This window comes from Magnolia sinica, chromosome 4, assembly GCF_029962835.1.
Source record: "Magnolia sinica isolate HGM2019 chromosome 4, MsV1, whole genome shotgun sequence".
NCBI lineage: Eukaryota > Viridiplantae > Streptophyta > Magnoliopsida > Magnoliales > Magnoliaceae > Magnolia > Magnolia sinica.
Window position 1 is genome coordinate 31,133,846 of NC_080576.1, and position 23,432 is coordinate 31,157,277.

General features: G+C 40.5%; 2 protein-coding genes across 9 annotated transcripts in view; both read left to right on the forward strand.

Moving 5' to 3' along the window:
- The first annotated feature begins 2,439 nt into the window (after positions 1-2,439).
- On the forward strand, positions 2,440-14,206 carry LOC131242955 (eukaryotic initiation factor 4A-3-like). 2 transcript variants are annotated; one of them, XR_009169775.1, is made up of 9 exons: positions 2,440-2,978; positions 6,474-6,714; positions 6,831-6,911; positions 7,328-7,435; positions 7,529-7,648; positions 9,846-10,013; positions 11,465-11,629; positions 12,683-12,769; positions 13,821-13,916. XR_009169775.1 is itself a non-coding variant. In XM_058241953.1 (8 exons), exons 1-8 carry the CDS (start codon positions 2,653-2,655, stop codon positions 13,932-13,934), a joined length of 1,245 nt encoding a protein of 414 aa, XP_058097936.1. In that variant the 5' UTR covers positions 2,443-2,652; the 3' UTR covers positions 13,935-14,206. The 2 variants fall into 2 exon arrangements, 1 of the variants encoding a protein (XP_058097936.1); XM_058241953.1 differs by lacking the exon at positions 11,465-11,629 and having other exon boundaries at positions 2,443-2,978; positions 13,821-14,206.
- Positions 14,207-16,756: 2,550 nt separating this feature from the next.
- The window catches only part of LOC131242956 (uncharacterized), a 56,887-nt gene continuing 50,211 nt past the window's right edge, over positions 16,757-23,432 (forward strand). For 4 of the 7 annotated variants that reach the window (XR_009169776.1, XR_009169777.1, XR_009169778.1 and 1 more), the window contains exons 1-4: positions 16,757-17,058; positions 18,779-19,201; positions 19,566-19,646; positions 19,752-20,149. Coding sequence is in view for 1 of the 7 variants with exons in the window: in XM_058241954.1 (XP_058097937.1) it covers positions 16,881-17,058; positions 18,779-19,201; positions 19,566-19,646; positions 19,752-20,149 (1,080 nt within the window). In the remaining 6 variants the exon portion in view is untranslated. Of the gene's footprint in view, positions 17,059-18,778; positions 19,202-19,565; positions 19,647-19,751; positions 20,150-23,432 lie in introns of those variants that run through there. The other 3 variants (XR_009169779.1, XR_009169780.1, XR_009169781.1) reach the window with 3 other exon arrangements.

A 23,432-nucleotide genomic window follows, 5' to 3' on the forward strand; every position in this document is an offset into this window, starting at 1 on the left:
AACATTTCGAGAATAGATTTTGAATAGAGATGAATGAAGAATGGTAGCATGTGATCGTTCACTTCATGGTCAGGGTTGTCAGGCTTCATACGGTTACAAGCCGTTCACCATAGCTAATGATATTCATTTCCCAAACAGCGACTTACAAATCCGTATTATATACATATCCAAATTAACTATAAACCAAACAGTCTGTTTATTAATGACTATATGTACGGATATGAACTACAGTGGCATGAATACTATGTCCGTACAGAAGAGTAATACAAAACAATACTATACGTCAATCCAAACAGGCTCTAAGTTTTCATAAATTAACTGCATGCAATTAGAATAATAATGGTTGGGACTAATCATGCATCTCATGGCATGCGGACTTTATCGAATGGTCGATATAAGACGCGGGGTTTTCTTAGGTCACTACAGGTTGTACCAAAGAATATTTTACCTAGTAATATTAAGTTTTCAGCACGTGCATTCAACTGCCATGGGTTATCCTTTTTGCATAAACTATTCTGGGTGCCTAGTTCTCCTTGGGTGTATCATAAAGTACTCTTCCTGGAGGTTAGTTCACCTTGGGTGTCATTGTTGCATGGCCTTTTCCAGGTGACTAGTATCCCTTGGACGTACCTCAAGTATTTTTTCGGGTGGCTAGTTCTCCGTAGACGACCTTTTGCCAGCTGGATGGGCATCCCCAGGTCTGTCAGCATGTGCATGCATTCATGCATTTAAACAACAATACCATTGTGAAATCTATTTTATGTTTGCGCATTTGATGGACTACGTCATTATTATGATGGCTATAGCGAAATATTCATTATGGATTCCTGATAAACTATGCTTAATATCTTGATGCTTTGATAAATCTTAAGGGTTATACCTCATTACGATAGTCATTGACGCTGTCAAACCAGATTCCGTGTGTGGGAGACATAGCCAATGCGCATTTTTTGACCTTGCGACTCTAGATTGTAGATTTCTTTTATGCTAAATTTATATTTTTATGTTTTGTAAAGACTTAGTACATTGGTTTGTATAAGCTTTCGGGCAACCACTTACAATTTAGTTATGTATATTTGGACTCCCTCTTATACTTGATTTATTTCTATTCCACCAGATTACTAACTCTAATAAAGAAAAGAAAAAAATGTACATGAAATTTGAGCCATCTCTAAAGGTTAACACTCGGGTTTTCGGAGAACGAGTAGTGTACTCGGGTTTCGGGATCCGGGATGTTACAGCGACACAACTGTTCGTCATATTATCCAAACCTTTGTCCGTTTCATCGAACCAACGCATTAGCATTGTGCAACATTCATTCTCCTCTCAACCCCCTGCTCCTCGTATACCTAAGTATCATAGTGTATTTGCTTCGTTTTCATCGCATCTGACTGGCAGGCGTATGCTCTATGGCTTGCCAATATAATCGGATCTTGTCTATCAGAAATTTTAACCAATTAGCCGTCGTTTTAGCATATATATTACATCCCATCGTTTTCACTATATTTGACTGGCGGCATATGCTTTGAGACCTGTCGATATAATCGCAGCAGGTCTACTAGAAACCTTAGCTGGTTGGCCGTTGTTTTACCATAAACATATATATATATATATATATATATATATATATATATCATCAAGCATCCTTCGCATCCTGCATTTCATCATTTTGAATGTATGCTCTGCGGCGTGCCGATATAGTCTGATTTTGCCCATCAGAAATTCAGATTGATCAAACACCTTTACAACAACACTGTTTTACATTTTATGCATCGCATTATATTTATAGCACGTGAGAGCTACTCGTATTCTTAAAAAATTAGTCAGATCTTGTGAAGTAAAGATAGTACGTCCATATGGGTAGAGTGGGTGCCTAATACCTTCTTCCTCTGTAACTGCTGTCTCTTATTCAGAATTTCTGGAGCGCAAACTTACGAGTTATCTTAGGGTTAGGAATCTTTGGGTTCTCAATTTAAGCTTTTTTATGAGATCTAACCAACTATAGAATCGTAATAATAAATTAACGGCGACTCTTGTTAAATATCACGTCATTTATTCATTTTTTTAAAAAGATTTCGGACGAGGCAACCACTGAAAAGAAAAGAGTAAATATCCCATATGCTAAGGTAACCACACTCTCCTCCGGACATCAATAGGTTCACCTGAGATTTAGATCACCTTATTTTTGGGACCATATATATATATATATATATATATATATATATATATATATATAAAAGAAGGATGGCGTGGATATACAAACCTACGTCGATGTGGGCCCCACAGTCACCTACTGAGCTGTCACCCCCGCCTCACGCCATCCGCGCCCCTGCCCAAAGGATGGTTTGGATATACAAACCTGCGTCGATGTGGGCCCCACAGTCACCTACTAAGCTGTAACCCCGCCTTACGCCATCCGCGCCCCTGCCGAGCGACATTCCTCGGATACATACAGGTGGTCCGATAAACAGCATGACCGCCATATAAATTCCTATCTAAGGGCATGTTCGTCCATAAAAGATCAACTACAGCTAGTGCTTCGTTTCGATATCCCGCGCGACATCTCCCATCCAAGCTCCCTCCCGTTTGGAAGAAACGAACCAAGGGTTTCGCTCTCTCTCTCTCTCTCTCTCTCTCAGTGAGTACGATAACATGGCAGCTGCAACTGCCTCAGCGTCGGTGGTCCCGCGGAACCGGAACGGACCGGGTCGTAGCGGCGCGGCGGACGATGACAACTTGGTGTTCGAGACGAGCCCTGGGGTTGAGGTTGTCAGCAGCTTCGACCAGATGGGGATCCGAGACGATCTCCTCCGCGGCATCTACGCCTACGGATTCGAGAAACCTTCTGCGATTCAGCAGCGGGCCGTGATGCCCATCATCAACGGCAGGGATGTCATCGCCCAGGCCCAGTCTGGGACCGGCAAGACTTCCATGATCGCCCTCACTGTCTGCCAGATGGTCGATACTGCTACCCGAGAGTACGATCCCCCTCCCTCCCTCTCTTTCTCTCTCTCCATTATTTTTGGATTTTTCAATTTTCCTTGTCTGGGCGCCGATTGCAAATCCTGGTGTTGCGGTTTGGATGTGAATTATGAATCTTTGAATCTTTTCGATGTGCTCTCTCTCTTGTTAGATGATCATCATCTGAATGTTCTGTGATGTGTGTAGTATGATCCCAATGTTATGTGATGTGCATAGTATCATCGGGCCTTGGTTTCGTGCAACTGGGGCCCATGGCCGGTTGATCGGGATCTCTGACCTAATGGGCCCTGCTGTGTATGGACGGTGGCTCAGAAATCTCCTGGATGGGATGATCCTGAAACTTGGATTGGTGGCTCATAAGTAGATAGCCAGGAACAAAACAAACTAAAAATTTAAAATAAAAAAAAACATCAACAACAATGCCAAACATGGCTATGACCTTCTAGTATGGTTTTTTTTTTTTAAAGTCCTCCATGGTAGGGCTGATCAGATTGGCAACTGAATCAACTGAACTGCAGGAGCTTTATGTCAAAATCAGGGCCCAACGAAACCTCCCATTTACTAAACTACCTTTAGGAGTGTGGTTCGATGCATAATGGCATTGAACCAGATAGATGTGAATAGATTCAGGTGTTTGACTCATAGATGTCAACAATGCTATAGCTTGCGATGTTAATTACATTACAGTGATATTATGCTGTTTGATATTGATGTATGGGCTAGACTCTTGTGACAGTTCACTACCATTTTTAAAATGGTGGTGACTATTCAACCCTTTGTGTAGCATAGTTGGACGACAATCCGGACCGACCAAATTGCCAACCAAAATTATGAATGGAGCATAACCCTCCAAACTTAGATCGAGAAGATGATAGTAACCATCTGATTTATTTTTTATGGATGGCTTTGAAATTTTATTGAAAGAAAAAGTAAAACAGCATACAACAGGCCAGCCTACTGACCTGCACAAACATCACCAAGAAGCAACAACCAGCAACCCCAAGTCGGGCAACAACCCCACTAAGAAGATCATTTCTTTGGGATTCTCACTTTGCCTCTCCACTGGTGTGAGAGTATATGATATGGTTTTTGCAAATGTCGTCAGATTCTTCCATAATGGCCTGTTTGGCAGACACAGAGAAATGAATTCATCTCATTTTTGTTAGTCATAATAATGTATTATAGATCATTTTTCTTTTGAAGGATTATGTATTAGAGATCATGATTGTTGGTTATCAAGATTATTTTTAATCCTTAGCCAAAAGAAATATAATCTCTAATACATGATTACAGTCAACGAGAATGAGTGAACTCATTTTTAGGTGTCTACCAAACATGCCCTAAGGTTTGCCACTTCCCACCCATGAAGACTAGATTTTACCCACATAACAACATTAGAAGAAATTGCTTCAATGATAAGGGGCCAGAGACTATGGTCTTGAGCACTTCTAGCACCTAGAAGCAAAGTTGCTGCCTCCGCAACATTAAAATGGCTGGGAGACAGAGGATTGCATGGTTCATAAAAAGCTAACCAATGCCCATAGGGCCGGGGTTACCTAGAGAGATCTTATTGAAATTTAGTTTAATCCAACCCTCTAGGACACTTCCCATCTAGCTCTTGCTTTAAGATCCCCTGGAACAAATTGGGAGGCCTCCAACCAATTTGATTTGAGAAGCTGCGATGATATCTCAAAATATTTTCTTTTTGTTCTACTCCAATCTAATATTAGATTGCGAGCCTTCTAAAAGATCTTCAAGGCATTTGGTGTTTTCCCCATTCTCTAACCTTAACAACCACAAGTCAGCTTGTAAAAGGCCATTTTCCATAGGATGGTGGCATTGGGTGCCAACCCACCACTGGTCCAACATCCAAGAAGATCCTCCCTAAAATAGGAATGACCCACCAGACTTCGAAAGAGTTGGTTCAAATTGAAGGTTCTAAAAGGGCAAGGGAAAGGCCACAAAAGACATGGGTGGAGGTAAGAAAAGACTTGAGACTTATTGTTTTATTGAGGATATGGTCCATAATAGAGTGGAATGGTGGAACAAATTCATGAAGTTGACTCCAGTTGGCTAGGATGAGGTTTATATGATGACAACGATGACGATGATGATGAAGAATCATCGTGGACCAAATATGCACAATTGGAAAGGAAACGAAGCTAGGATCTTCTTCCAATACCTTAAAGAATGAATGCAACAAGAACACCCCATCTGATGGACTTTTGACCACTCCCATTTTAGTTTAACTATCCATTTGATAGCCATCAATTGGATAGTTTGGATTGCTTGATCAGTGTGGTTTAAGAGATATGCTTCATCAACAATGTTCCACGGAGTATCGATGTCTGGGTACTATACATATAACCATCCACTCACCTTTTTTTTGAAGGATAAACAACCATCCACTCACCTTTGCTCGATAGCTATCATTCTTTTCTTGCTTTTGCGAGTTTCCTAATAATTTTTTTGTCATCTTTCAAAAAAAAAAAAAAGAAAAAAAGAAAAAAATGGCCCATGTGAGATGGACGAGTCACAAGTATTTTCAGAATGGTGGTGAACTTTTTTTTTTTTTTTTGGAGAGATAGAATGGTGTCAAACTAGCTCTTAATGTATTTATTTTGGCTTTAGAAAGGGTTCCCAGGTTCAAATTTTGGAATGATTTTTGCTGTCGCCAATTTTCATTTTATTCTTTTTCCATTTGGAGTATTTTATGCCCAGGAATATTGCTTGGTTGAATATCTAGAAAAGTAGTTTCTATTGTTTAGGCTGAAAAATTAGAAAATTTAGTTTCTTTAGAATGAATCTACCATTAAACGTTGCCAATTGGGAGGCTTGCGATGAGGCTTGAAGATCAAGAATTGGAGGTGGGGTTTTAGTTTTCTTGAGAGATGAGATGGGGTGTTAGTCATTCGAGTAATACCTACAATTAGATTTGCTATTGAATTTTGATCACCACTTGATCTTACAATCCTATTTCAATGTTCAGGACATTGATGTGGATTATAGTATTTTGTGGTTCTTTAAATGTTTGTTGGTTCAAGGGAAGTTCTGGCCTTTGTTTGTTGGTATGTGTGCATGCTTGAATCTGTACTATCACAAACATATACCATTAATCGTCTTCAATTTGAAAACTATTACGACTTTGACCGAGGCAGTTTTCTCAGTAGACAATTAAAAGATATACCTTATTGGTATAACCCGAAAACATATCAATGATTTTAGCTTCGAACATGGATTTTGTATCCATTCAAAGTTCAAACAGGTTACAAAAACTTGCTGATGCTCTTAACAAACTGATGAATATACCCATGATTTTATAAATGGCAAAAAATATAATTTTCTATTGTCCCTATTTTTCTTATTCCTCCTCATTCTCCCACTCGTTCCATGGTATCCTTGCCAGCATGTGGTACAAGTTGAATCTCATTGACCACATGGCACATCTACGGGTCCCAGCTTTTTATCTATTGTGTGACCATCTTTTGCAGGGTGCAGGCATTAATTGTGTCTCCCACAAGAGAACTCGCCTCACAAACTGAGAAAGTAATTTTGGCTATTGGCGACTACATAAATATACAAGCCTACGCATGCATTGGAGGCAAGAGTATAGGAGAGGATATAAGGAAGCTGGAATATGGAGTTCATGTGGTGTCTGGAACGCCCGGCAGAGTCTGTGACATGATCAAGAGAAGAACTTTACGTACCAGAGCTATCAAACTACTAGTCCTCGTTAGTTCATAACTTATCTTGCTAACATTCGAAATTTCTTTTGTTGGTAAAAGAAAAATTCGACATTTATATTTTGAGCTGGTCTTTCTTGGTCTGACTTTGTGATATTGGAACAGGATGAATCTGATGAGATGTTGAGCCGAGGATTCAAGGATCAGATATATGATGTTTACAGATATCTTCCACCTGAGCTTCAGGTATGCCTCAGCATACTCCAACTTATCTAGCTGGTGTTGTTCATTGGCTTCATTGCTGATAAGTCCATGAAAGATAATCTTGTTACATATCCCTGGAAGTACCCATGTTCCTTCATGAGGGCTTGATTTCTGCCCTGATCCACATCTGAAATTGAAGTTGCTCCGAACTCACAAGAAATGGATATTTGTCCGTTCACATGGGGTGGCCACTTTTCCTGCAATTTAGGATATATCCAAGTGGTACCTACCTCATCGTTGCTGAAAACACCCCCCCCCCCCCCCCCCCCCCACACACACACACACACACCCAAAAATCTGTCACACATTTTTACCGCTGCTTCTCCAGAAAAGGAAGCATGATATGCAGTCAGTGTTGCTGTACAGCCAGTTTGAAAATATATGGATTGCTTTTGTAGGTCATATTGATATCTGCAACCTTGCCTCATGAAATTTTGGAGATGACAAACAAGTTTATGACAGATCCTGTTAGGATACTTGTTAAGCGTGATGAATTGACCTTGGAAGTAAGTGTAATTTATTGGTTTCTCTCAACTATGCCCACCAGAACAGGTCTATATATGATCCCTCTCTCTCTCTCTTGTCTTTTCACATTGCAGGGCATCAAACAGTTCTTTGTTGCTGTCGAAAGAGAAGAGTGGAAATTCGATACTCTCTGTGATCTCTATGATACCCTTACAATCACACAAGCCGTTATTTTCTGCAACACAAAGAGAAAGGTGACTTTCATCTCCTCCCTTGCTGTTTCATTTGCATGCCACTCCAGTCTTGTTTCAATGTATAACTGATAAAACTGGTTTTTGAACTTGGTTGATTTGGTTTCCTCTGTTAATCACTGTCCATGGAGATCGGAGTTCTTGAGCAAAGTCACTTGAGTGTTTGGGGTTCTTTGTTGGAATTTAAGAAAGAAAACTATTATTTTCTAGTCAGGTCTTTAAAAAATAATAATCCATATTTCATTTCAGGCTTGTTCAATTGCTTAGATGTAGTTTGGATGTACTTCAAAATGTGGACAGGATCACTTCTGCCACATAGAATGAGAATGGGATGATGCTCGTTGGCATCTCATTTATTTTGGGTTGGTTCTTGTGGGCAGGAGTGTTTACCATCCAGAGTTTAAAGGAGACACCAAACGAGTCCCCTTCCCCGACATAGGGGTGCAACTCGAGTGGGTTGGGTGGAGGGTCAACCCAAGCCCTACCTGACCTCAAGAGGACCCAACCTGCGACTCGACCAAACTTGGAGTCTAACCCAAGGTGCCCAACCCAAAGTCCTCTATGCTCAACCCGACCCAAATACGTGATTATTCCCGACCTGACCTAACACAACCCAAATTTGCTCAATCCAAACCCAACCCGGAGTTGCTCAACATGACCTCAAGGGGACCCCACCTGCAACCTGACCTGAGCCGGAGTCCAACCGTAAGTGCCCAACCTGAACCCAAACCCAAAGTCCTATATGCTCGACTCAACCCGACCCAAATACGTGATTATTCCTAACTTGACCTAACGAGTCCCCTTCCCCGACATAGGGGTGCAACTCGAGTGGGTTGGGTTGGGTTGAGGGTTAATGCAAGCCCAACCTGACCTCAAGAGGACCCAACTTGCAACTCGACCCAACTTAGAGTCCAACCCAAAGTCCTCTATACTCAACCTGACCCAAATACGTATTTATTCCCGACCTGACCTAACACAACCCAAATTTGTTCAATCCAAACCCAACCTGGAGTTGCTCAACCTGACCTCAAGGGGACCCAACCTGTAACCTGACCTGATCCGGAGTCCAACCTGAACCCAAACCCAAAGTCCTCTATGCTCAACTCAACTCAACCCAAATACGTGATTATTCCCAACCCGACCTAACCCGACCCTAATTTGCTCAGCTTGAATTCAAATCAGGTTCGCATTTCCAACCTGAACCCAACTAGAGGATCTTGACAACCTGACCTAACCCAACCCAACTCGGGTTGGGTTGACCAGAATCCAAGTTGCAACCCTACCCAGAAATGTTGACTGTCATGGATTTGCTAATTTGTTTGCCCTCATGCATGTGTCACCATGTAACACTTTGAGGCAGCTCAAGTAAACTTTGTTATATTTGCGTGTAATATGAAGCTATGCATTAGAAGTTGGTTGGGATGCTTAGAAAACTTGAGTGAGTGGGTAAGCACTTATATTGCATTGGTAATATTGCAATTCTGAGTGAGTCCCAAATGAGGTGTGCTCAGGACTATGCCACTTGGCATTCATCCGATGGTCCAGTTACATTCTAGACAAGGTATTCCGTAACAGTAATGGTGGCCGTAACGGCCACCATTGTTACCTTTATGATATGGGCTGTAACGGCCGTTACAGTCTCTCTCTCTCTCTCTTTTCTATTGAAAAAAACCCGAAAAACCTATATCGGCCCCGTAACAGGCCGTTACGAGGCCATTACAGCCTTTACAAGGGACATAACGGGCCGTTACAGGGGCTGTAATGGCCTTTACGGGTCATTTTATTCGTTACTGCCGTTACAACCTTTACGACCCCATAATGTGTAACGGTTGCCACCGTTACCTTTACGTAACGGCCTTTACAGCACACCATGATTCTAGACCGTTCTGCATATATCTAGCTACAAAATTTACTAGAGAACTCTACAATCTTCTAGAGATTTCTGAACACTGCTACAATTTTTAGCTTACTCCAGAACTTTCTACACCCTTCCACTATGCACAGCTACCGGCTTCATTATGTAGATGTATAAAAGTAGTGAAGCCCACAGGTAAAACCGTTGTGCCTGGAACACGATGATCTTCAAATACATGTTCGGGGCTGTTCATATTCCATGGTACATATGAACAGAACATCCCTTGACCTTGAGTCTTCATTATATTAACTCAAAACCGTTAACTTAGTTGTGTACTTTGGGCAGGTGGACTGGTTGACTGAAAAAATGCGTAGCTGTAACTTTACAGTCTCGTCAATGCATGGTGACATGCCTCAGAAGGAGCGAGATGCAATAATGGCAGAGTTCCGTTCGGGAACAACCCGTGTCCTCATAACAACAGATGTGTGGGCACGGGGGCTTGATGTTCAGCAGGTAAGAATTTTAATTCTTTGGACCATTTGGTTGCTTCTTGTTTCCTGCCTTGGAATTCAATATTTGATGAACCCATGGTTTCTTAATGAGTTGCCATCTCTCTCTCTCTCTCTCTCTCTCTCTCTCTATATATATATATATATATATTATTGCTTGGATTTTGGTGAAAGAGTATACAAACCATAGTTTTCAATATCGGAATAGTATCGGGCCATTGGCTGGTATGGCTGTATTGTATCCGTATTGGCCTGATACAATATGTGATACGGGACTGAATCGGCTTAGCCTTAAAAGAGGGCCGTATCGACCGATACGAGGTGTATCGGCATCGATACATGTAAGATATGGACTGATATTGGCTGATACACCCATAAAGACCCAATTAATTTTTTTATTTGTTTCCTTTCCAAATTTCAATAATGTTTCCCCTTTGTTTTTCATTTAAACCATGGAGGATTATGCGAAAAATAAGAAAGAAGGGTAATGTAATAGGCCCTAATTCACCTTCTTTTTCATCTCTTTCTGTTGTATGTCAATGTCATAGGCCTTAATTCACCGAATTGTGCTTGATTTGGGTTCAATTAGGACTCATTTGGTCGACTTTCAATAGGTCAAACTGATAGACAACATTCTTATGAAAAATTGTTTGATATACCATTATATGCATGTCCAAAATACAAAAGAAAGAAAGAAAGATGGATTCTTGTGTTTTCACTTTTTATTGTATTTCAATGTAATGGGCCTTAATTCACCAAATCCTGCTTGATATGTGTTCAATTAGGATTCATTTAGTTGACTTTCGACAAATTAAACTGACGGACAACATTCTTTTCAACTATTATATACACTACTATATGCATGTCTAAAATACAAAAAAAAAGAAAAAGAAAAAAAAAGATGGATTTTTGAATATCTCTCTCTCTCTCTCTCTCTCTCTCTCTCTCTCTCTCTCTCTCTCTCTCTCTCTCTCTCTCTCTCTCTCTCTCTCTCTGTGTGTGTGTGTGTGTGTGTGTGTTTTGTTTTGGCTGATATTTTCCATAATTCTTTGGCTTAAAAAATCAACCAATATGGGCCGACATGGTCTGATATGGGCCAATACCGATACGCGACGCCCTTATCGGATCATTTTTTGGGCGGGCTGATACGGCCCCTGATACCGATATTCAGAACCATGATCCAAACTGCACGAAGGAAGTTACAACCCAAATTGCAGATTATTTTTCATTAGGCTGCTAAAATCATATAACCATCCAGATTTGGGTGGTATCCGGCAGTTGTGAACTTGATCCTCTGATGGATAAAATTCTCAATATATGATTTTCTTTTGAAATGACCAAATTGCGACCTTTGCACATTTCCTTTCAGCATGTCTCTTTTTGTTGTTCCAATATGGACGTTTAGGTGTTGATGCTGTTTTTGCCTTTGGCATTATTGCCATTGCTGCTATTCAGGTAGTCAGCTCGTGAGAGATGTGGTCTTTGACAATATGGAAGAAATAGCTGTGCATATTCAGCAGGGCGGGAAGAACATTGACTGTGGCCATTTTACCTGTCTGTGGCTGGGATCATGATGTAGTTTTGGCCTGCTTTATGATGCTACATAAACTGCTAGGAGAAGTGAAGAGAACCCAATTCTCAGCAGGCGCTTTTTTATTTTTTATTTTCCACTTATGCATTGCATCCAGTGTTCGAATTATCTCCAATATTATCGAAATATCTCTGATATTATCTTTATCTCCAGCTCAGCGATACCGATAACACTGGTAGCAATATTGATAACGTTGATAGTATCAGAAATTCCAGGTATTAGCAATGTATTGCTAAGTATCGCCAACGGATCAATATCACTAATGTAATCGTCAATATTTTCAACTATGTAAATTCTAGGTGCCGCTTGTCTTGCCAATGCATCAATATCGCTAATGTATCGCCAATATTTTCGACTATGTAAATTCTAGGTTATGCTTGTATCATAAGTGTATCGACGATATTTCAATAATATCGCCAACGTGTAGATATCATCAAAATTTTGTTTATTAGAAAAAAATTTATTTCATATTTTTTTCATGGGCACATGGTTGTATGTAGTGTTCAATTTCTTATTGATAATATTGATAATATCTCGATATTATCGATATCGTAACATGCATGATATTGAGACCACAATCTTTCATTTCCTTTCCAATTGTTGATGATTTTTGGATGAAATATCATGTGTTGTTGATATTTTGCGATATTAATGGATGCTTGGATGGAATGTTGGATGGTTAAATAGGCTGGATGGGATAGTTGGACTGATTTCTTACAACAACACATGCTTTTAAGGCCCTATTAGATAAATGGAAACTTATTATGTATGCATTCTTTTTGCAATTTTTTTATTTCCAAATATGCAAATATGTACATTTTAGCAACTCTTGAAGTTTCGCTGAAAATTCCACCGTTTTCCCCATGTTTCCCCGCATTTCTGGTTATCAGCGATATCGATATTGTTTCCATATCCTTGGCCAGCGAAACTTGTAGCGATACCGATACTTCGAACACTGATTGCATCATATGCAAACTAGGCTATTTGTTTGATAGCCTTGAGCAAAACTTCCATTTCAGTTTTATGTGTCTTTGCCATCACCCATTTCTGATAATGTGCTTCCCTTGTTCCTGCTGCTTCAGGTTTCGTTGGTGATCAATTATGACCTTCCAAACAACCGAGAGCTTTACATCCACCGTATAGGTCGCTCTGGCCGTTTTGGGCGCAAGGTGTTTTCCTCTCTCTCTCTCTCTCTCTCTCTCTCTCTCTCTCTCTCTCTCTGTTTGCGTGCGTGCACCTGTGTGCTTGCGCGTGTGTAATATTCTGTGGTTCCCACAACATCCAACCTGTCCATTAGATGTGTGTCCTGGCTTATTTGGCCAGGGGCCCAAAGATAAGTCTGAGAGGTGGGCTGCAAGGTTGGAAACATTTTGGGGGGATGCCCCCCATTTATCTCCAATGGGGTGCACCTGGATTGTCAAAACACCATGCTGGTCTTGGATTCCCTTCGTCCGGTGCACTTCAGTTGAATGTGTTGGATGGCATGTACACAACATGGTGGTTCCTCTGTGAAATCAAGGGTGGGCATCCCCCCAACCATTTCCTTGTTCTTGAGTCACAAGTTGGCATGATTTTGGGCCCACACGAGGGGCAACACATCTGATGTCGAATTGGATGTCACCAGTACATCACAGTGGGGCCTGAAAATGATTTGGTGAAGATGTTTTCATCGTAATTATGGCGAAAATGTTTGATTGAAACCATGTTTCGTGAGGCTCTGCAGTTGATTGGCTACTAATAAAAGATTGCCCAATCCTTGATAAGAAAACCCCAATCATCTAATAGATGAACCTTTTTTCACCGAACGTGACTATAACTGTTCTTATCTTTTAGTGTACATTTGAGCCCTACCTATTACTGGGGGAGGGTGATCCGAACAGTGTGATCTTTGTCTGGCCAATTCATTTTTGGACAAATAAATGAACAGTTCTGATCTTGTCCATGTTTGGCGATGACATTGAGAAGCGGTTCAGACTCCCATGCCTCCAGAGGCATTGGATCAACTCTTATCTATATCATCATCAAAGCCTAGTCCCAGCCATTTGGGATCACCTCTTTTTATGGTCTGATCAAACAGTCACACCTCACAGTTAGATGATGAGACAAAGTTCGGATACCACACAGAAAATTTGGTTACATCTGAAGAGGGGCCCCGACATGATCCTGTCTGTTCTGTTTCTGCAGATAGCCCAAATCTAATGTTTGATAACATGGTTGCAGGGTGTGGCTATTAACTTTGTGCGGAGTGATGACATTAGGATTCTAAGGGACATAGAGCAGTATTACAGCACTCAAATTGATGAGATGCCTATGAACGTGGCTGACCTGATATGAGATCCAGCTGGTTTGCAATTAAACAAGGGCCTGGCTCCTATTTACTGCCATGGATAGTGTGGAAGGCTTGTCTTTTTTGTGCTTTTATTGACTAGGGGTTTGTGAATTTGGTGATGGAGATAGGCAAGAACAGAATTGGGCTTTTGATTTGATGCTTTAGCCAGGTTGATGGTTTTGGTTGTACTAATATCTTTCTCTGGTGTGTAAAACAAAAGGAAAAGAGCATAGTGATTATCCAATGATGGATTCCCACAACTGTGGATTCCATTTTTGGGGTCTTGTTTGAATAGTAGCTGGAAAACTGATTTTTATGAGACATGGATTCCATTTTTTGGGGGGTCCTGTTTGAATAGCAGGTGGAAATTTGATTTTTGTGAGATGATGCTCCCCTTGTGTCATCCAGTCAACCTGCTAGTGTTTTCCACTATGGAGTGGTGGCTTGAAAATCACAATGATTCACAGTTGAAATTATATAACCTTGCACGGTGAGCATGGCCTACACTAGCCTGACTTGTGTAGGCAAACAGGTGTGTGCCTACTGCTTGTGGATTACGTGCAACATCCACCTGTTTATCAGGTGTGTTGCCTCATTTTCACCCTTTTACCCAAGCCGATCTAGAACTCAGGTTGCCCATACCGTAAGGAAGAGTTGGGATGGGAACGCCACCATTAGTTGAGTGTGGGGCCATCATGATTTTTATATGCCATCCTATCTACTTATCCTACGGACTCAATAGGATGACGGGATGCTTTATAATCATGATATTCCGAATCGCATCTGGGTCACACCATGGAAGTGAGAGGTTTTATGCATGAATACCGTTCCCTATGGTAAGGCCTTGCTCAGTTTTGGATGGGCTTGATGTTTTTGGATCTACCTCAAACATGGGATGGCATACCTGAAGGACATCTCATGCAATAAAGATGTCAGAGTAAGTTTTGGGTTGCGGATGGATCATATGATTGGACGGTCTCAATTGGTTATGCGATCCATTTATAAAGTAGATGGGATGGCCCATGAAACTAATCCAGCTTGGGCTAGGTCTTAACACAGGGGCATCCATCCAGTTGAGTGTCCTAAAGTCAGTTTGTATGCAGTCCTTGGACTGGACCTTACATGCTCCGCTTCCAAAACAGAGGATGGCCTGTTTCAAAAAGTGAAGATATAAAGGAGCGGTTCAGTTTATTCTCCAAATTGTGATGGTAGGGCCTTCACCGGTGCATGTGTGACATCCAACTTTGTCAAGCAAGGTCACCAAGAGGAAAGTTGGGTGGCCCAAGTGTCAATAGATGGTTGTTAAACGGGTTTTGTTAGATAGCTCGCCATGTTACGTATATACCATTCAACCTATGATGTGTATAAACATGCTTATACAATTATTAAGTGGGCCGCAGCATAAGAAACGATGGATGGACACAAATAACTTCAAAATTCATTTGTTAGGTCCATCATGCTCGGATCGGCTTGATTTTTGACGAATCTAACTTTCACGGTGGGGGCAATTAGAACCAAACAGGTGCCACATATACACACATGTTCCCCCCACATGTTGCAAAGGAATTGCCTGGGATGCTGGATGGGGCCTACCATAATCTTTTTGAAAAATCCAACCCGTCCATCTAATTTTTCAGGTCAATTTAGGACATGAGACTAAAAATCAGGTGGATCCAAAACTCAAGTGGGCCGCATGAGAGGAAATAGGGGAGATACAGTAACATTCGTATAGCGACAAAAGTCTCGTGTCAGGTAAGTTTTTGTGTTTTCAGTTTATTTGGATGGCATATAAATATCGAGACGGAGATTAGGAAGATTTCAACGGTGGGAAATTCTCTCCAATTTTCTCTGTAGTATGGCGCAGTCAAATCACACTACATCATTTATTGAGCTGCACCCCAGTTTAAAATGTTTTATTCACATGCAACTGATAACATCTACTGTCCTGCACGTGTAACATGTAACCTGTTGAATGTCTCACGTGTTACATGTGCCGTGGTCTATCTTTAAGCACTTTACACGTGCCGCCATAACTTTACAAGCAGCCGATATGCCCTGCACTGCCTCACACATGTGAAAATGTTCCAATGTCCGAATGTGTCTGAGAAACAACATGCAGGATACAGTTCAAGGATAGGCTATCCCGGATTAAACTACCCGGGACATAATTTTACCCAGAAGGGTATTTTAGTCTCTAAAATATGTAACTCGTGGAAGCTCCGTAATTACGTAGGCTTCTTGGAAATTGGATTGCGTACTGGCATATGGTAATTCGGTACGCCATAGCGTATTGAGTAAATTCTGTGGGCTTACCATTAGTCATGTGTCTTATCCACCCCGTCCATCTGTTTTACGAGTTTATTTTAGGTAGGACATCAAAATCGAAGTATATCCAAAGCTCAAGTGTTCTACACATGAGAGTGTGACTTGAACATCCACCGTTGAAATCTTAATGGGAGCGACAGAGGTTTTGGATCAGGCTGATATTTGTGTTTTCCCTTTCATTCATCCCTTCGTGACGTTATGATCAAGTTGGACGACAAATAAACATAATCGTAGGCTTAAAAGGGTTTAAATGGTAGGCATCATCATCCCCACCGTGTCCTGCGGTAGGTCCTCTTGAGCTTTGGATATGCCTCAAATTTGGACACAACCCCTGAAATAAGCTGAAAAAAAAAAAAAACAAAAACGGATGGACGGCGTGGATAAGCTACGTACATTTTTACGGTGGGCCCAACCGAGTTTACTCAGTACGGTAAAGCGTACTAATTAAGTTACTCAGCACGCAATCCGCTTCCGGCTTCTTGTCTCTTTCCCTTGCTTGGACGGAGCAGGAGAGGCGTTGTAGTCGTAGAGCCCGCCTCTTCAAAAGCGAATATAGCTGCGATTGTGAGGGAGGCCTTTTCTAGTTAAAACTCTCTGTTGATTCAGCCCCAAAGCTAGTTCGCTCCATGGGGTTGAAGATCTCAATCTTTTCCCTCTTTTTTCTCCTCTTTCATGTAGAAGGTCTTGTCGATCCGAAAGAGAATCGCAGCGGCGGCAGCTTGGAATGGGAGATCCTCACGAAGAAGAACTTCTCTTCTCAGATCCGAATCCACCCTCACATCCTGCTCGTCGTCACTGTTCCTTGTTCGTGTCTCATCTCTCTCTCTCTCTCTCAATAGATGATAATCTTGCTTGCTATGGTTATAATTAGGGAATTGATATCAACACCCATTCGGAGTGATAAATACACCCTTTTCTACGTTTTTTGTAAAGACAATAGTAGAGTTCTGTCCTGTTGTATTGTTAAAGGTAGACACTATGGGTGTAAGTAGTGGCGGGGTTTCATGCACAAGGAAGAAGTGTAAGAGGATACATTGTTCTTCGGTATATATAGGGACTGGGCCCCATGGTTTGGTAATCCTGAACATTGGTCTGTTGCGTCCCACTGTGGATGGAGAATGCCCAAAAATCTCTCAGATTGGATGACCGCAGGGACCAATGTTAGATCTTTTTTCAGTTAAATAGACCTTGTTGTATCTTTCTGTCTGTCTGTCTGTAGGCCACGAATTGAAAGGTGAAGATTGTTGTATTGAGATGTTTGATGTGTAGTCCACACATGGTGAGAGGAAACTGGCCAATGGTCTGGATTACCAAACCATGAGCTTGACATGTTAGAACTGAAAACAGATGCCGGTCACTTATCATATGATAATTCCTCATTATAGGATACATGAATGGAGGCTTTGTGCAGTATACATAACAAGTGGGGCCCATGCTTCCGAATCCAGACCACTGGTCTGTTGCATCATATAGTGGATGCAACTTGTGTCATAATATCAATATCATCGCCCATACAATTCATTTATACTGAAGGACCTTAGCCTATATCTTGCAATGTTTGAAATATCACGAAATATTGGCTGACCTGAAAATACTGAAATATTGGCCAATATTATCGATATTGTCGGTTATATCTGCATTATTGATAATGGGGCGATCCTGTGGTTCCGATACCACTATAGCATATGGTGGTCCCACCAGATGTGGGGCCCAGTGATGTGTTCATGAAATCCAACCTGTCCATCAGATGCATCACCTTAACAAACCCCTAAGGCTTAATACTTATCCAGATCCATAATTGAAGTAGGCTACAACAAAGGAAATGAGCTGGGAGGGGGCACACCTGAATGGTAAAGCATCCTGATTTTTGGACCGATGCTTCTTCTGGCCTGGATGAAGTGTCTGAACAGACTGGCTTCTATATATACAACACGGCAGGCCCCCGACTCTTATTAAAGCTGTTTCCTGTCAGCATATTCCATGTGGTATGGCCCACCTTAGTTTTGGATCAGGCTGATTAGTGGGGGCTGGTTCTCTCTCTCTCTCTCTCTCTCTCTCTCTCTCTATATATATATATATATAGAGGTGAAGCATCTGATGGACAGGTTCGATTCTGTGAACACATCACTGGGCCCCGCATCTGCCTGGTTCCATTGGAGTGTGCCCCAAGTTATAATTACCACATCATTCATGTTGCTTTGCACCATGGGATGACATTGCCTGAATGCCATGCATGATTCTATTTCAAACATAGAATCTGATATATATTTTCAAGCATTGAACTTTTTTCTTTTTTAACAGTTTTGTTCAAACATTTAAGACTTGAACGATTGAGTTCTTCTGACTGTTTTGTGCAATTTAAAATGTTTTATGCTGAAAATCAGTTCTTCTAGAAGGGCTTATCCATTTTTATGTATTGTGTGGAACTCGGCATGTTAATCAATTACAGACGACAGTTTCTTGTACTATTTTCTTTAGTAAATTCTCGGGTTTAGTTCTGATAAATGCTTTTATCAATTTGCAGGGTCTGGTGAGTCTCGATCTCTTATGAAGGATGTCGCACATCAGGCTGCTTCCAAACGAGAGAAACTCAACCATCTAAGACTAATGGTTGTATATAGAAATGCTGAGAAGATGCTAGCTGATGTCCTTGGTGCTACTGAGGGAATAACAATATTTTGTTATCATCACACCACGGCATATAAGTATCAAGGGAGACTTCGGGCACGGAATATTCTATCCTCAGCTTATCATCTCATGTCACTTCAATCTGAAGAACTCCCTCTGAAACATCTAAACACCCCTGAAGATCTGAAAGCATTTCTTCGTTCAACAGATAAAGCTGTACTTCTCCTAGAATTTTGTGGCTGGACACCAAGACTGTTGCAGAAAAGTAAAGATGATGGAAGAGAACGTGTTTTGCATGTAAGAGATGCATCACAGAACGGTGGGTCACCTCAGCCAACAAATTTTCTTAACCCAATCTGACCCAACATATATTCCACCTCCTCAGTTCTTAGTTATTATTCGGTTCACATCAAAACTTCAAATTGTTTTGATAACCATAAGGTATAAACTGAATAGAGTGCAAAATGCTGAAGCTCCATGACTGGAAAAAACCAAATGTATGGGTTGATGATATGAAGAAACAACTGAGTGAGGCATGCCTCTCGTTGTTGACATGCTTAATTGTCAGTCTACCTTATGTTTGATTTATCTAATTCCATCAACAATGTTGTTGGTGACATGCAAAATATTTTCTCATGGTTATTTTGTTCCTATGAGATACTCACTGGAGCTTTGTACTGCAGAAAGCATCTTTGGAGAAAATTTCAATGGAGAAGCAAGTAGAACAGTTCCAATCAGCAGGAAAGAAAACCAGAAGGTGGCTGGTAATTTCTATATGCACATCACACTCAGGTTGATTGTAGAACAGAAATAGAAGAGAATGCAGCACATAATAAAAAATCCTGATCCGGATTTTCTTTTGACTCAAGCACAGGGTTTACAAAATGAAGAGCCGATCTGTGGGGTTGAAACTGGGCTTGGCGGAATTCCATGGCTTGGAGACATTATGTTTGCAAATCAAAATGCTTCACTCAGAGTTGAAAATAGAGTTGGTATGGGGATGTCTTGTACATTTGAAGAGTTTCAGCGATTTGAATCTTTCTTCTCAAACTTTTCAACAATTGCAAGAGAGTATTTCCTGCCTCCTGAAAGGCAAAGGTTTGGTCTGGTTTCTGAAAGATCTTTGCTATCATTTCTGGGTATCAGAGAACCAGATACATGGTTGCTCATGCTCCAGTTCATTGGATGCCCTAATTGTTCAAAGATACTCAAAGAAAGAGATGACCTTAAGAATGCCATGCTGATGCACCATCCCCTTGTCACAGAGGTAAGCTCACCATTCTTGCTCACAGAGCTCATCTCCTCCAATACAGTTAAGCTTTCAATTTAAACATGGAATATGGTTATGCATATTTATGCTATAATATTTTGTGCTATGTTGGTTCAAACTATGTTGCCTAGAATCTCCTCTGCCCAAAATGTTTTCAATAATGGAAGTGCATGCATGATCTTCTTGATGCATGTCTTTCCCCCCCTTCTTTTGGGCATTGTCTAAGGACTTGTTGACGCAGGACAACTAACCACTTGATCTAAAAGCTCGAACTGATAGAATGTGGTGAATCAATCCCTTTATCTCATAGCTCAGGCCTCACTTTCCCATGGGTTAGGTCCTCAGCCGAACCCCCTCGTGGGCCCCACACCACATGGGTCTCGCCTCACACGAGTCACCCACCTCACACGGTCCTCCCACCCTCGAGCTTGGTGTGAGAATGCCCCCACATTAATCACCCCTGGTGAGGAGTTTCAAACACGAGACTTACTGCTCTGATACCACTTTGACGCAGGACAACTAACCACTTGCTCTAAAAGCTCGAACTGATAGAGCCTGACAAATCAATCCCTTTATCTCATGACTCAAGCCCCACTTCTCATGGGTTAGGTCCTTGGCCGAACCCCCCCCCCGGGGGCCCCACATCACATGGGTCTTGCTTGCCTCACATGAGTCACCTGCCTGGCTGCCTCACACGAATCGCCCACCTCGAGTGTGCCTCCGGATCCCACAGGCCATCCCACTCAAGCCTGGTGTGAGAATGCCCTTGCATTGCTAGTGCTTCGAGAGTTTTATTTTAGCATGTGCTTAGGTATTAGTACGATTATAGTTATTGATGACTTGGAATGCGTAAAAACTTATAGATATTGTTTATATTGCAAATACATGGTAAAATATTGCTGTTTGAGAGACATTGAAAAAATGGTGGAATTTTCAATGAAACTTCTGGAGATGTTAGAAGAGGATTCAAAATATTATAAAAAACAACTACACATAATAGGTTGCCATTTTGTAGGGGCCTAAACCATACACTTTCAGACAAGCAGTGCAACGATCTAGTTATGAACATCATTTAAAAGTTTTTCTAGTTAGAGACAACAATGATCCGTCCATCCATCCATCATCCATTCATACAGATACATATGTCCATCCATTCATCCAGCCAACTCTGTACATACATCATCCATGCATACATCCACACGTACATAAATCATCCATTCATCCATCCATGTAGAAAATAAGTTGTGAAACAACTTAATTATTTCTTTAAGAACAAGCATTTTTTCTTATATTTTTTAAAGTAATTTTCAAAAAAAGGGAAATTTGTGGTCAATTGATAGATTAGACAAAATTCATGAATAAATAAAATTTACATATCAATCAACAATTATCATCTATTTTCAAAATAAACATGTTTTTAAATTTTATATCATCATCATTTAAGCCTTATCTTCTCATTTTGGCACTTTTTTGGGCTATTTGGAAGGAGCGGAATGAGCGGTGTTTCAAAAATGAGAGGTCCTCAGTGGATGGGGTGATAAGTATAGTTAAAGGTCTTGTAATGGGTTGGGCTCCTCATGTTAATGCAGCTAAAGTTACTTCCTTTTCTTCTCTTTTTGAGTGTTAGTACTGTGTTGTATTCTTTTCCTGCCTTTTGCGGTGCATTATGATAAAATTCAGTTATCTCTTAAAAAAAAATAAAAATCTTCTAAGCGTTATCTCAACTAATTGCAGTCAGCAATTTTATTTTTAAATAAAAATTGCGGAATGGTGGAACAAGATTCATGCAACCAACCCTAATTAATTTTGGGACAAGGCTTAGATGATGATTATTATTTTTTTAAATAATTAAAAAATAATTTTTCGAAAAAGGAAACTTGTGGCCAATTGATAGGTTGGCCACTACTCATGAATGTATCAAATTTCCATGCTTGCAATCTCATTTTAAGGTGTAAAAGTGGACAAAAATAGGATTTTTGCAATTTCCTCCATTTTTTTTAAAGATAGAAGGAAATTTTATCAAGAGGGCGCTGGCATCCAAAAGCTTACAACCCTTTCAAGCAAAAAGCTAGACAATCTTTCAAAATAGAAATGCAGGAAGCCCACTCGGCTATAAAAGATTTCGCCCTACGAATAACAATGGAAACATGATTAAGATTTCCTCCATTTTTCACCACCCAAAATTTACCTTTTCGCCCCAAATCCATGTCAATGCATGAGAATCATATGCATAGGCATGTATGTCTAGTGCAATCCATGCTAGCATGTCTAAAATCTTAGAATTGTTCTTACCTTTTTTCTCACCTTGGATTTCCATTCTGTTTTGCAATCTATGCTAGCATGTTTAAAATTTTAGAATCGTTCTTATCTTTTTCTTACCTTGGAGTTCTGATCTATTTCAATAATGAGTTGTGATTTCTTCCACAAATTTGAAATTTCATTTCAAACACCTGAAGAGAAGTGATCGAAATTATCCTAGGAAGAGATATTTCCCCCTAGAATTATTCTTATCTTTTTCTCAGCTTGGAGTTCTGGTCTGTTTCAATTATGAGCTGTGATTTCTCCCTCAAATTCGAAATTTCATTTCAAACACCTGAAGAGAAGTGATCAAAATAGCTACGCTATCAAGCTAAATGCTACATAGCGTAGCTATTTAAAACACTAGTTTCTACATGCTTATCAACAAATGGTGTAGGTTGTATGGACGGCCTAATCCAACCCTAAATGAATGCTGTATTTAAAAGGGGAGATTTATGCAAGCATTAACAATAAAATTCAGCATTATACATCATAAACCAAGAAGGAACTTAGGAAAATTCAGCAATGATCATGGCCATCCATCACAAACACGTTGTTTTGAACTTAAAAATTTGAATTTAGTCAGATCCAGTGAAAGATAGGACTTCCGTCTTGCAATAGGCCCATCTGACGATGCAAGTGGATTTTCTAATCCAGAAAATAGGAGTTTTTTGGATCGGGAAATCTGAAAATTTGATGGTTATTTGATTATAGTTCAAATATAGGGCCTTGGGTGATGGGATTTGAAGAAAAAATATGTATATGTGGGGGTCAAGATGTTCCAATATTTAATGATTTGGATTGAAAAGAAAAGGGATCGACTTCTAGACCTAGAGAATTTAGAAGAAAAATGAAGAAAAGAGGTTTAAAGGAGAGAATACCTGGAGAAAAAAGAAAGAATGAGATAGAAGGAGAAGATGGGAAATCACTTCCCTGAGCCTCACGCCCTCTTCCTATCATTGGAAGTCGAAGATGGAATCAT

Bases quoted from the DNA above. Each gene is read 5' to 3' on its own strand.
- LOC131242955 (XM_058241953.1), top strand. From the start codon at position 2,653: ATGGCAGCTGCAACTGCCTCAGCGTCGGTGGTCCCGCGGAACCGGAAC. The intron at 6,715-6,830 runs GTTAGTTCATAA...ATATTGGAACAG, and splicing joins CTATCAAACTACTAGTCCTC to GATGAATCTGATGAGATGTT. The intron at 10,014-12,682 runs GTAAGAATTTTA...CTGCTGCTTCAG, and splicing joins GGGGGCTTGATGTTCAGCAG to GTTTCGTTGGTGATCAATTA.